The sequence below is a fragment of the Pan troglodytes genome, chromosome 10, assembly GCF_028858775.2.
Source record: "Pan troglodytes isolate AG18354 chromosome 10, NHGRI_mPanTro3-v2.0_pri, whole genome shotgun sequence".
Taxonomy (NCBI): Eukaryota; Metazoa; Chordata; class Mammalia; order Primates; family Hominidae; genus Pan; species Pan troglodytes.
Genome location: NC_072408.2, coordinates 31,922,109 through 31,934,644, shown reverse-complemented (window position 1 = coordinate 31,934,644; position 12,536 = coordinate 31,922,109). Strand labels below are relative to the sequence as shown.

The following is a 12,536-nucleotide window of genomic DNA, read 5'->3' as shown; positions in this document are numbered from 1 at the left end:
GGAATTTAGAAGTACAGCTGCACGTCCATTCCACGGCCCTTGCATAGCCTGAGTCATCACAATGAACCTCTGACCCAGCTGGAAAGAAATGAAAAGGAGGTGTTTCACTTCTGGAATTCTCCTTTGGCCATGTCCAAAGATTTCCCTCACATCCTAGCCAAAAAGCTTAAGTCTGGAAAAATAACAAGTGCTGTACAATGCTTAGTGGTTTTCTAGGTCCATACATCATGTCAGCTGTAACATGTACATGTACCAATTGGATAAAGAGTGTTGGGCCACATTGTCAGTTACCATTATAGAATCATTTCACACTTTTATTGGATGAAAAATATCATTTCATAGTGGTTTTTAATAACTGAGGCCACAGAGTCAGAAAGATCTAGGTTCAAATCCTAGCTTTACCACTTTCCAACTTTGTATAAACTTGGGCAAAGATTAATACTTAATCTAATTAAATAGCTGTTTCTTCACCTACTTCATAGAGTCTATGTGAAGAATAAATGAGACAGTCCATGTAAAGGGTTTCACATCATGCCTGGCACATAGTAACCCTCAGTAAGTGTTGCAAGATGTCATCATTACTACTATTACAATTACTCTGACTATAAACTGTGGTCACATATGCCAATACCTGGGTTGGCCACTTATCAATCTGTCTGTTCTGCTAAGTATGTGTTTCTTTGGCATAATTAACTCACGTGAATTTAGAAATATTTGTGTTATCCTCAAGTTACATTGTTTCCAGCATGATTTTTCCCAGCACATTAAATACCTTGTAGCAATCAATGTCAAGCTTTCTCACAATTAGAGTCATATTTAGCAAATATGTAAACTACAAGGAAAAAATCTATGGAGATATCTCATGTAAGTGGTACCTACAGTGCTCAAGTGCAAGTGAAGAAGCTACAATGACATTCCCTCCTGTATTAAAACAATGGATTAATCAAAATCAATGGATTCATAATCCTTGGATTTTAATAGGATTGTTAATGTTTTCATTAGTGCTGTAGTTACAAAGTTTCATAAATGTTGAGTAGTCTGCCCCAATCCTATTTTTCCCCATAAGTCTTGTTACTTTTAGTGCAAAGTTTTATAGAATGGCAGGTGTTTCAAAAACATACATATTGACACTAACAACCTCTTTATAGAACAACCCCTTTTCCTCCAACATGTAACCTCTTAAGAAAGGGAGGATTCTTGGATGTTATTATCTCTAAGCAAGCATTTTTTTCTTACCAATGTGACCATAATGCATTTTTCCTGGATTTTCCTGCATTTTTCCTGGATTTTCAATAAATCCTTTGAGTAGCATAATACATCTTTTATCATTGTATCCCCTTATCAATATTGCAGACTTTTGACGGTTTGAACCAAGTTGATTAATTGTCTACAATGTATAAAACTTTCTAGGGATTCAGAGACTTGATTCTTGCATTTAAGAGGCTTAAAATGTAGTAGGAAAGGTAAGATATTTACAAATAAATACAGGCTAAGTTAATATACGATAGAAACAAAGATTTTGAAATTTTAGAAGAAAGAGAGATCTGAGTGATAGATTGTTTTTACCCTTGTCATCTTGTAGCATTGCTGTAATTGGGTTTGGTTTTCCCCATTAAAGTAATTTCACATGACAGTTATTTTGTATAGAAAAACTTCCCTTTTCATCTTTTCTAAGAGTTTGCATAAGGCTCTGGAGCACCCACTACTTTTCGCTTCCATATTTTTGGATTGTTTGGGGAAAGGGGTGTGTGTGTGTGTGTGTGTGTGTGTGTGTGTGTGAGATTAGTTATCCAGCCATGTTTATGCTTTATGACCCTGAGTGACCACGTTCTTTGGAAGCTTACAAATATATGTAGTCAAAGGAAATTTATCTTAGCATTCTTTTTTTAAAAATATGCACTATTTGTTCCCCAATTTATTTTACATTTCTTTTTAAAGATTACTTATCTGGATGAAGACATAGTAAAACCAAATGCAACATAAATTTGAAGTGGCAGACTTGGTAGTTTCTCAGTTTCTCACCCAAGAGTTATTTTGTTTTGTTTTGTTTTGTTTTAACCATCCACTTTGTGAGTGGTTTTGTCAATGCTCCAGGTCATACCCACAAAGTCTGGGCAGCTTGTAGAATATCCCTGCATCATGGCTCTGAGATTTCCTAGGGCATAAGTTCAAGTGACTTGCCCTAGAAAAGCCACTCAAGTAATTCATGTTTTTTTTTCTGACTGCCTTAAAGCTGTGAGCCCAGATGAAACATTTTCATTTCATTTTGCATTAGGTGTTATTATTTAGGTGACTACTTGGATACGAGGAAACGGTTTCTTAAGGGAGAATTTTTCTTCCTATCACAAAACCAACATGTAGTCATTGTAGAGTACGTGAAAAATGCACAAAAGCACATAGAACAAAATATTGTCAACCAAAATTCCATAATTCCACTACCCAAAGAGAATCACTGGCATGTACACATTTTGTTCACAACAAACAACAACAAATACCATGTTTCATGTTAATATACAACATAACCACAATACCATTATCATACCCTTAAAACCAACAATAATTCCTTAAATCATCAAATGAGTAGTCAATGCTTTATTTATTAGGTTGGTGCAAAAGTTATTGCGGCTTTTGCCATTACTTTTAGTGGCAAAAAACACGATTAGTTTTGCACCAACCTAATGTTATGCAATTAACATGTTATCACTGTAGAAAAATTATAAACTAAGAACAAATCGTAATTTCTCTACACAGAGATAGTGATAACGTTTTTAGTATCTTTCCAGAGTTTTTCTACAGTACCTATGTACTTTGTAAAGCAGCTTTATTGAGATATAATTCTCATACTCTACAGTTAATCCATTAAAGAGTACAGGCCAGTGGTTTTTAGTATAGTCACAGAATTATGCAACCATCACCACAATCAATTATAGTACATTTTTATTACCCCCAAAAGAAACCCCAGTTAGCAAACATTGGCAATTACTCCCCGTTTACTCATAACCACCACCACCCCCGGCCCTAGGCAATCACTAATCTACTTTCCGTCTCTATAGATTTGCCTGTTCTGGCCGTTTCATATGAATAGAATTATACAGTATGTTGTCCTTTGTGATTGGCTTTCACTTAGCATAATGTTTTCAAGGATCATCCATGTTACAGTAGGTATCAGTACTTCATTCTTTTTGATTGCCAAAAAATCCATTTTGTGGGTACACCACTCCTATGTACTTTACATAAAAATTATATCGTACCAAGTGACCACTAATGGATAAGAGGTTTGTTTTTGAAGTGATGAAAATGCTCTAAAATGATTGAGGTGATCTTGCACAACTCTGAGTGTACTAAAAATCATTGGTAAACTGTGTAAATGGGTAAATTATATGGTATATTAGTTATATCTCAATAAAGCTGTTGTTAAAAAAATTGTTTTTGAGACAGGCTCTTACTCTATTGTCCAGGCTGGATTGCAGTGGCGTGATCACAGCTCACTGCAACCTCCTAGGCTAAAGTGATCCTCCCCCCTCAGCCTCCCAAGTAGCTGGGACCACAGGCGTGCACCACCACACCCAGCTAATTTTTGTATTTTTTTGGTAGAGACAGGGTTTCACCACCTTGCCCAGGCTGGTATTGAACTCCTGGACTCAAGCAATACACCCTCCTCGCCCTCCCAAAGTGCTGGAATTAAGGCGTGAGCCACTGTGCCCGGCCAAGCTGTTGTAAAAAATTATGCCACGCCATACTGGCTCTTCATAAACCACTTTTTTAAAACTCAATAATATTATTTTCAAAATATAGCTTTTAGTGACCCTATAATGATTTCTATTTTATGTAACAAATCCCCTAGTTTAGACATTTAGATTGTTTCCAGTGATTTTGCAATTATACCAAAATACTATGATGAGCTTCTTAGTACCTAAATTTATTTGCCTTTTCTGATTATTTCATGAAAAAAGCTTTTGAACTCTTTTTCTGGTGCTCTAATATATGTTTTTGCTATAAAAATTTCTTTCAGCTTTATTGACATACATGGTGGTTTTCTCTCTGAATTCTAAATTTCAGATTGATGCCTTATAATAATGTTCTTAATGTTTCCTTTATCCTTAAAAATATTTAATAGGCTGAGTATCTGAACTGAGTAGGTAAAGCTCTCTAGGCTAAGACTCAGTTTCTTTACTAACCTCAATATGATAATTCAGCAGAATAGGAAACATCTATGTATGTATTTCTATAGTGCTGTTATTTAGGAGAGAAATCAATGGTTTAATTCACAGAAGTCAGTCTATTAAACAATTATATACAAAGGTTTGATTAACACCTTGACATTGTTAGTGTGAACCTAAAAATGTCCTGAAACTGATACATTCATCTTGAATGCCAGCTGTTAGGCTATGGAACTCACAAGTATGTGTGTACCCACTGTTAAATAAACAGTTTCTAAATGTGGCTGCCAAGGAATTTCCTTCCCTGTCTTCATACCTAAGGAGAAATTTGCATCTTGTGATTTATTATTCCTTTTCTGGCAAACAAATACTTCTACAAATAGTCCACAGAAGAACCAGTATTTTCAGAGTGATGACCATTTGAACTTTTTGCCATTTGCTGAAGTAACTTGTGTTTTATGGTAAATTTTTCACATGCATTTACATGGAGCTATCTAACCCGCCTGCTGGGAAGTTGGGACGCTAACATGAGAATCTTGCATTGCTGGGAAAAAAAAACCATATATTAGCCCAGGGAGCTTTAAGCATGTGATCAAGGTTGGATGAATGCCACTTTTACCTAATTACATGAGACCTTGAATTATGGAAAACAAAGCCCAGCTTACAAGAAATCCAAGTGAAATACTGATTTTCCCCACTGACAACTTTTCTGAGGGGAAGAAAAGACCCATCTTTCCCTCCAGCATGAAATTGTGAAATTTGCCACACTCAGAGCCAGCTAGGAACACACATTCATCAGGGTGTCAGCAGCAACCATAAATTTTGCCCGCTAACTGGACTCAGGACAGTAAATGAGTCATTTGTACCAGAGCGAAGCTCCTGTAGGATGCACATTGCGCGCCTGTGGAGCAGCCAGCCAGGTAGAATTGGGAGTCCTGCTCGCAGCCATCACGGTTAGAGGCCTTCGAGACGAACAGATTTGCTACTACTTCAGGAATGCCAGCAGTTCTGTTTTGCTTTCATTTGTGTTGACTGTAGTTATAGAGAATGTACATCTGCCTCATATAACTTTATCTAGTTTTTTTGGTGTCACTTATGTCCTTGTTGCTTTTCCCCTGAAGTCTTTCATTTGCATCCCACAGGCCCCCTCCTTCTTTTATTGTGGTAAAAAATATATATATATAAAATATAAAATTTACCATGTTAACGATTTTTAAGTGTACAGTTCGGTGGCATTAAGTACATTCACAATTATCACCACTATCCATTTCTAGAACTTCTTCATCTTCTCAAACAGAAACTCGGTACTCATCAAACAATAACTCCCCATCCTCCTGCACCCCCGCCCCAGGCCCTGGCTTTATCTCTTCTGCTTTCTGTCTCTATGCATTTGCCTATTCCAGGTACCTAACATAAGTGGAATCGTATAATACTTGTTCTTTTGGTGACTGGCTTCAGTTAGCATAGTGTCCTCAAGACTCATGCATGTCGTAGCATGTGTCAGAAATGTTTTTCTTTTTAAGGCTGAATAATACTGCATTGTGTGTGCATACCACATTTTGTTTATCCACTCATCTGTCAATGAACATTTAGGTTGTCTCTACCTTTTGGTTATTATGAATAATGCTACTCTGAAACTGGTGTACAAATATTTGTTCCCTCAATTCTTATTAAATAAAATTTTAAAACTGCCTTTAAGAGGTAGAGGGACTAAGTTTAGAACCAAGAGATAGAAACAAGAAGATCTTGAATTAAGATTAAACTTCTTGAGGCCAGGGATGGTGGCTCATACCTGTAATCCCAGCACTTCGGGAGGCTGAGGCGGGCAGATCACTTGAGGCCAGGAGTTTGAGACCAACCTGGACAACGTGGCAAAATCCCCTCTCTACTAAAAATACAAAAATTAGTCAGGCATGGTGGTGGGTGCTCCTAATCCCAGCTACCTGGGAGCCTGAGGTATCAGAATCACTTGAACCTGGGAGGCAGAGGTTGCAGTGAGCTGACATCACCCCACTGCACTCCAGCCTGGATGACAGAGTAAGACTCTGTCTCAAAAACAACAACAACAACAAAACCTCTTGGAATTAACGCCTATGACCTGTAGTTATAGAGAATGTAGCCTCCAGAGTGACTTGCCGTCTATGGGATTTGACAAATATTAAAGATGAATAATATAGTAAGAGTGGTTCTTTTTACATCCTTTCCTTTCCTTTTGTTTTTAACTCTAGGACTTCAAAACTAGCGTTAAGCTACAAAAATCCTGTCCCTGATAGTTGGCCTTAACTTTATGATTATTAATTGTTTTAGAGACAATGTATTCCTCTGTTGCCCAGACTAGAATGTGGTGGTGTGATCATAGTTCACTGGAGCTTCGAACTCCTGGGCTCAAGCAATTCTCTTACCTTAGCCTCGACCTTAACTTTACAATGAGGATTTGCTGGGAGAATGAGGAAACTTCACTTTTGAAACACCCAAGATTCTCAATAAGCAGCGGGAGAAGTTTTATTGTTGTCTTAAGAATAAATCATAATATGTATAATTTCGCTTTTGAAGAGTTTTTTCTTTTTCATTTTTAGAGATAGACTTTCTAGATACAGGTATGCTAAATCACCTTTGTCTTCTTTAAAGCAGCAACAACATTACACTTTTTATAAAATCAGCTATTTTAGGTAATAAGCATTCAACCAGTTAATTTCTGATATGAGATAATAATGCAGCTGTGTTGAAATAGTATTTAAAGATACAGAATTCCCATTAAATTCTCAATGACTTGCAAATTACTTCATGTTTAGGCATTTCATCTTCCCTCTCTGTACAATGTGGTTTTGCACATATCACATGAAGTTGTCATGGAGATAAACAGCTTACTCTGGGACATGTCTTGATCCTACCAGGACCGAACTGGGTGGCAATGTTGATAACTTAATTATTGAGTTATTGTGGCCTGAGAGAATTTATACACCTGTTGAATAACTTCTTTTTTAAGCATCTTATTCCCTCTTTTCAGGGAAAAATAAATCAAGACCATTGCCTGGGAAGTATGTTAACAAAGTGCTTGTATGCAATAGACGTAACCCTAATCTGCCTTGTTCATAGCGTTATATTTTCTCCATTTTGAAATATTTTACAAATAAAAAAGGCAAAATGTAATATATTCAATTCAGTATTACTAAGATCACACTTATAAATTATAGATTTATATTGAAAGAATAAAAATGAAAGAATGAGAATGTTAATTGCATGATAATGTTTTACTTACATTCTGGTTCAAGAGTTTCTGAAATTGCATTTGCTAAAAGATGACAGAGCTACAGTTCCAACTTTGGCATACTTAAAGGTGGGAATGGAAGTGGTTTTTTCTCAGGAATCCTGATAAATTATTGCTTGTTTTGTCAGCTCATTCTTGGTTAATCAAGAATATTCCTAATAGATTTTTCGTACCTTTTCAGCTGTGCAAAAGGGAAAATAGAATGCCCAGTTTGATAATAAGTGGAAAACAGCTGGGGTCAGCACTCAAGATTCCAGGGAAATAAGCTTAGCAAGAGTAATTAAGACAGTGGTTCTCAACCCTGGCTGCATAAAAGAATCTCAGGCATCAGCCTTTTTAATCTCCCCAAGTGAATCCAAGTCAAGGTTGAGAACCACTGATACAAGAGGAATCGGAAAGGGAAACTGAGTTAGGAGAGTATTTTGATAGTCTAAGTTAGAAATAATCAAGACTTCAGTTAGAAAATTAGCAGTGAGATATCTAGAAGTAGAAACTACAGGACTTCTTTCCCATTCAAGGGAGAAAAATGAAGCAAGGATATCATCTTAGAAGTGATGTTTGTAACCTTGCAACTGGATGAGGTTGCCATTGAGGAGGACCAGGTAGATATCCTTGAGAGTTATCCACATTTATAGGTGGAAGAAGGTTTAAAAAACAACAATAATAATGAGAATGAGTTGACTATGGTGTCAGAGGCTGACACCATATGGACTGAGAATTTTCAAGTATTTTTATGAATATCTCAAGCACTTAAGAACAATATGGTGATATAAAAGTATAGGAAGCTTCAGAACTGTTTTCAAACATAATACTTTTTTGGAAATATTTTTGCAAATGTATGCTTATTGGGTATCTTCAAAGTTGTACTTTGTAAAGGTACAACTTTACAAAGTGGTAGTCTTGGGATCCAAGAAAGGCAACCAGACTTATGAAACAGAAAACAGACTTGTGAAACAGGCTTATGAAACAGGACACATAGGTTGCAGTCCCAGGTCTGCCTCTTCTAGCCTGCTGACCTTGGGTATGCCACTTGCCCAGTTCTCATTTTCCTAATCTGATAAATGGGGATGACAGTGTGTGCCCTGCCTACTGCAAAGTTTATTATTCCTTTTAACTTAGATAGCAAATGTGAAAATGTGTTTTTAAATATATAGAGAATTATACAAATAATGTGTTGTAGTAGTAACCTTTTTGCTGATGTTCACAAGCACTTTAGTATTCAGACACTTTAGACAGTTTGTATTCCTGGTAAAGAGGTAGCATAACACTAGTCTCAGGTAATCCTGTCTTGGGGGAGCTCACCATCCCACAGGGAAGATGAGATAAGGAAATAAATAGCTATAAACATCAGGACATGCATCATATGAAGGCAGGAATTGTATTGCTAATGTATTCTTAGTGCTTGAAACCTGGTAGGCTCTCCTAATATTGATGGTATAATGTAATACAAGGTGAAAAGTCATATAAGTAAAATGCAATGGTAATTTTGAGAAAGGAGAGATTCTAAACCTGGCACATTGCCTGGATCATAATCATAGACAAATATATGATGAATTAATGCATAACAGTTCGGGGAGAGGTGCCATGCCCCAGAAAGCTACTTTGGTTAGCATGCAGCAAGAAGTTGAAATCTGATGTGATTTCAGATGCAAAATTTAGAATTAGCAGCAAAGGAAAAAATGGTTTTTAAATCTAGAAGACTCTAAATTACTCAAAGCCAAGTCCATGAAAACCAGAGAAAACGGTAAGGGTCAGAGGAGATGCCCTCTGGAATGGTGGTATACCCAAGCCGATCATTTATTCACTGTTTTGGTTACAATTGGATCTCATACAAGAGCAGGGTGTTGCTTATATTCAGATGTGTACCGGTAATACATGTACTGCAGTGTTCTGTTTTAAATGTGGCAAGTGAAAGGACTCTGACCATGTCATCTTCTGTCTGTAGGAATAGATAATCTCTATGAGAGGGCGCTTCACATCCGCAAACTCCTCCTGACTTTACCCAGGTCGGTCCTTATAGTGATGAGGTACCTCTTTGCCTTCCTCAATCAGTAAGTACCTGAATGCTCTGACAAAAGGCCCATCTGAATTCTGTCTTTGTTCTTGGATCCTGTAAAATGTACGCTGGGTTCCATTTATCAGCAGAGTCAAAGAGAAAAATGATTGAATATACATTGAAAAATGTACTGAAGGTACATTTTTCCTCAGCAGATCAACATCATTGATAGATGAAAGCCCTACCCCAGTTGTAAAAACTGTGGCCACAAATGCAAAGATATTTAAATATTACTAAAAAAAAAAAAACACAACTTTTCAGTGAGAAGTGTTATTCAGTGTTTTTCAGACTTTCATCCAAAACTGTCATGAATGTTTTTGTCAAAATGATGTAAACTGGCTGTCCATTGCGGAAAATTTCTGTGACTTTTTAATATTGTAGTTGAGGATGGAAGAAAATCATAGATGGGAGCTGTACACAGATCCAAAAAAGAATTTCTGCAAATTCACTGTAATGAGACCTTATCAACAAGAAAATACCTCAAAATGTTCTCCTAAACAGAGTAACAAATCTTTTAAATTACTACATTATTTTCAAAGAACTTTATTCTTTTAATTTCAGCAACTTGATTTTCAGCTATGCTACTTCCTGCTGTATGGGTTCCATTATAAGAACAGCTTCCCCAAGTCCTATCTAAGAGTACTCTTGCTATTCAACATTTCAGCTAAGCAGCTGGAAACAAAGAAATGCAGGGGGAATCAACTTATTGAGTAAACTTGGGGAAATGCCTTCTCATGCTAGCATGGATTCTCCTTTCCTAAAATTCGGATATTTTCTTTTCTCTCTTTCATGGGACATTTGGAGTTCTCAGAAGCCACGGTGATTTATTACAATCCCGCTGACTAGTCCTGAAATCATACCCACTCAGCTTGACCCCAAGAGCCAAGTATCATACAATAGGGAAATGTTGGCAGAGAACCATACAGAATGAGACTCTACTGCTGACCTGTGGTGCCTAAAACATTCACAAACGACAGTAGCAACCCCTTTGTACATTAATCACCACTGGAAAAAAGCAGTATCTAGAGAGTTAAGTTTAAACTATGCTTAGGCTAGACACTATGCATTTTTACCTTTAAGGAAACACACTCACTCAGGCAGTTTTAAAAGTCCAGAGGCTTGCCTGTTGCCCCACCATCACCACCACCACCATACACCAGGATGGAGTACCTTGCATTCCTGCTGGCCCCCTCCATACCATTCCTACCAAATCTTCCTGACACACCTGAACAAAATCCACTGTGAACTAATAATCCATAATGGACTAGGAAAGCAGTCTGTTAATTAAGAAAGTTCTCAAAACCTGAACCTAACTCATCATGCATCTCAAAGAATGGCAAATGCACCATGGGCGTTGCTGTTATTGCTTCCAGTGGTTCTACCCAGAGGCCCCCTGGCTGGTTGCACCTGCCTTCATGCAGACACAAGGGCCCAGCCTCTAGGGCAGGATGCTTGGGATGGGGATTATGAAAAGAGAAATTAGCTATTATTTTTTACTGCAAAATCAAAACTTGGAAGTAACATTTTTACATCAAGTTTTTGTTTGCAAGCCAGCACTAAAGACCCAGAAAGATTAACTGTGACTGTCTCCACTGAGCTGAAGTATGTCTTTTGGAAATTAGGCCATTCTTATTCAGAATCTCCATTTTCAAGATGATCTGTAATATGATCATTTACTGTTATTGTGATTTTTAAAAAAATATTGTGTGTTTGAGAAATGGCAGAAGGGAAAGACATATGTTAGCTATGGAAATTATGCTTTTGTATTTTCTACTTCCTAGACTATCTTATTTCCAAAAAAAAGGGTAAAGTATCATGTCATGTGGTATCTCAGTTTCTTTGTATCTGTCATCACCTCACAAAGGTAGTTGAGTCTCCTTTTTCTCCTTCCATTTGTCATATGTTCACCTGGATTTTACATTTCCTTTCAAGATTGACATTCTATACACTGAAAGATAACATATCTAAACTCTCCCTAGAACAAGGAGCATAGCAGTAAAGAGCTGGCTTATTTTGAGTCACTGTGAAAATATTTCACAAATACCCATTGAGTAGAATGTAGAAATTAGTACTAGACAACTGGAAATCTCCCCCACAGTTTGCAAGCCTTGCATAGAATAAGAGAATTGAGGATTCTTTTCCCCTTTTCTTGTATTTATAATGGCTTTTGTGACACTGGTTGTCACCTAGTGTTGAATGTCTTACCCAAAAGCAGATTATAAAGCCTGGAGTTATTGGCTCCTTTCAGTAGTTACAAAGAAAAGGTTCTTTGTTTTTTTCTAGGCTTTCTCCAAGATTTATAGGAGAAAACTAAAAATCTGAGATATATTTGAGTGGGGAGAAGACAATTTTAAAGACATCCATAAAGCTTTATGGAAATCCTCACTGTGTATCCTAAATTTACTTGAGGAACATTTAGAGCTTGACCGTCACATTTGCAAATAAAACTCATTTATGTGATCCTGGTCTCCATTGTAGTGAATATTATATTAAACCCCCTCCTGACTTTGAAAAATGCTACTTAGTTAAGCAAATAGGACTTAGAATCCCCTCTCAATTTCTACTTAGTTAAGGTCATAAGTCATTTCACTTTCTTTGGAGTTTGCTGAGCCAACTTAAAGTTGAAGTATCTTATTAAAGTATTGAAGTATCTCGTTATTAAACATTTATATCCTTTTTTTCTCTTTGTTCTTTTATAACTCCTTTCTTGTTGCCTTTTGTAGTCTATCACAGTACAGCGATGAGAATATGATGGACCCTTATAACCTGGCCATTTGCTTTGGCCCAACATTGATGCCTGTCCCAGAAATACAGGATCAAGTGTCTTGCCAGGCACATGTGAATGAAATTATCAAAACCATCATCATCCACCATGAGACTATTTTCCCAGATGCTAAAGAGCTGGATGGCCCTGTTTATGAGAAATGTATGGCTGGAGATGACTATTGGTAAGTCTAAGAATTTTAGTCCTCCTCTCCCACCGAAAATTATGGAATTATAGCTATCAATTTGATTAGAAGAAAGAGTTTCCCATAAGCCACCAATGCTTCCA

General features: G+C 36.9%; 1 protein-coding gene across 5 annotated transcripts in view; it reads left to right on the top strand.

Annotated features, from left to right (window-relative positions):
* The window catches only part of SRGAP1 (SLIT-ROBO Rho GTPase activating protein 1), a 303,946-nt gene that overhangs the window by 259,232 nt on the left and 32,178 nt on the right, over positions 1–12,536 (top strand). For all 5 annotated transcript variants that reach the window (XR_010148280.1, XM_016923110.4, XM_016923108.4 and 2 more), the window contains 2 exons: positions 9,374–9,479; positions 12,208–12,432. Coding sequence is in view for 4 of the 5 variants with exons in the window: in XM_016923110.4 (XP_016778599.3) it covers positions 9,374–9,479; positions 12,208–12,432 (331 nt within the window). In the remaining variant the exon portion in view is untranslated. The remainder of the gene's footprint in view (positions 1–9,373; positions 9,480–12,207; positions 12,433–12,536) is intronic.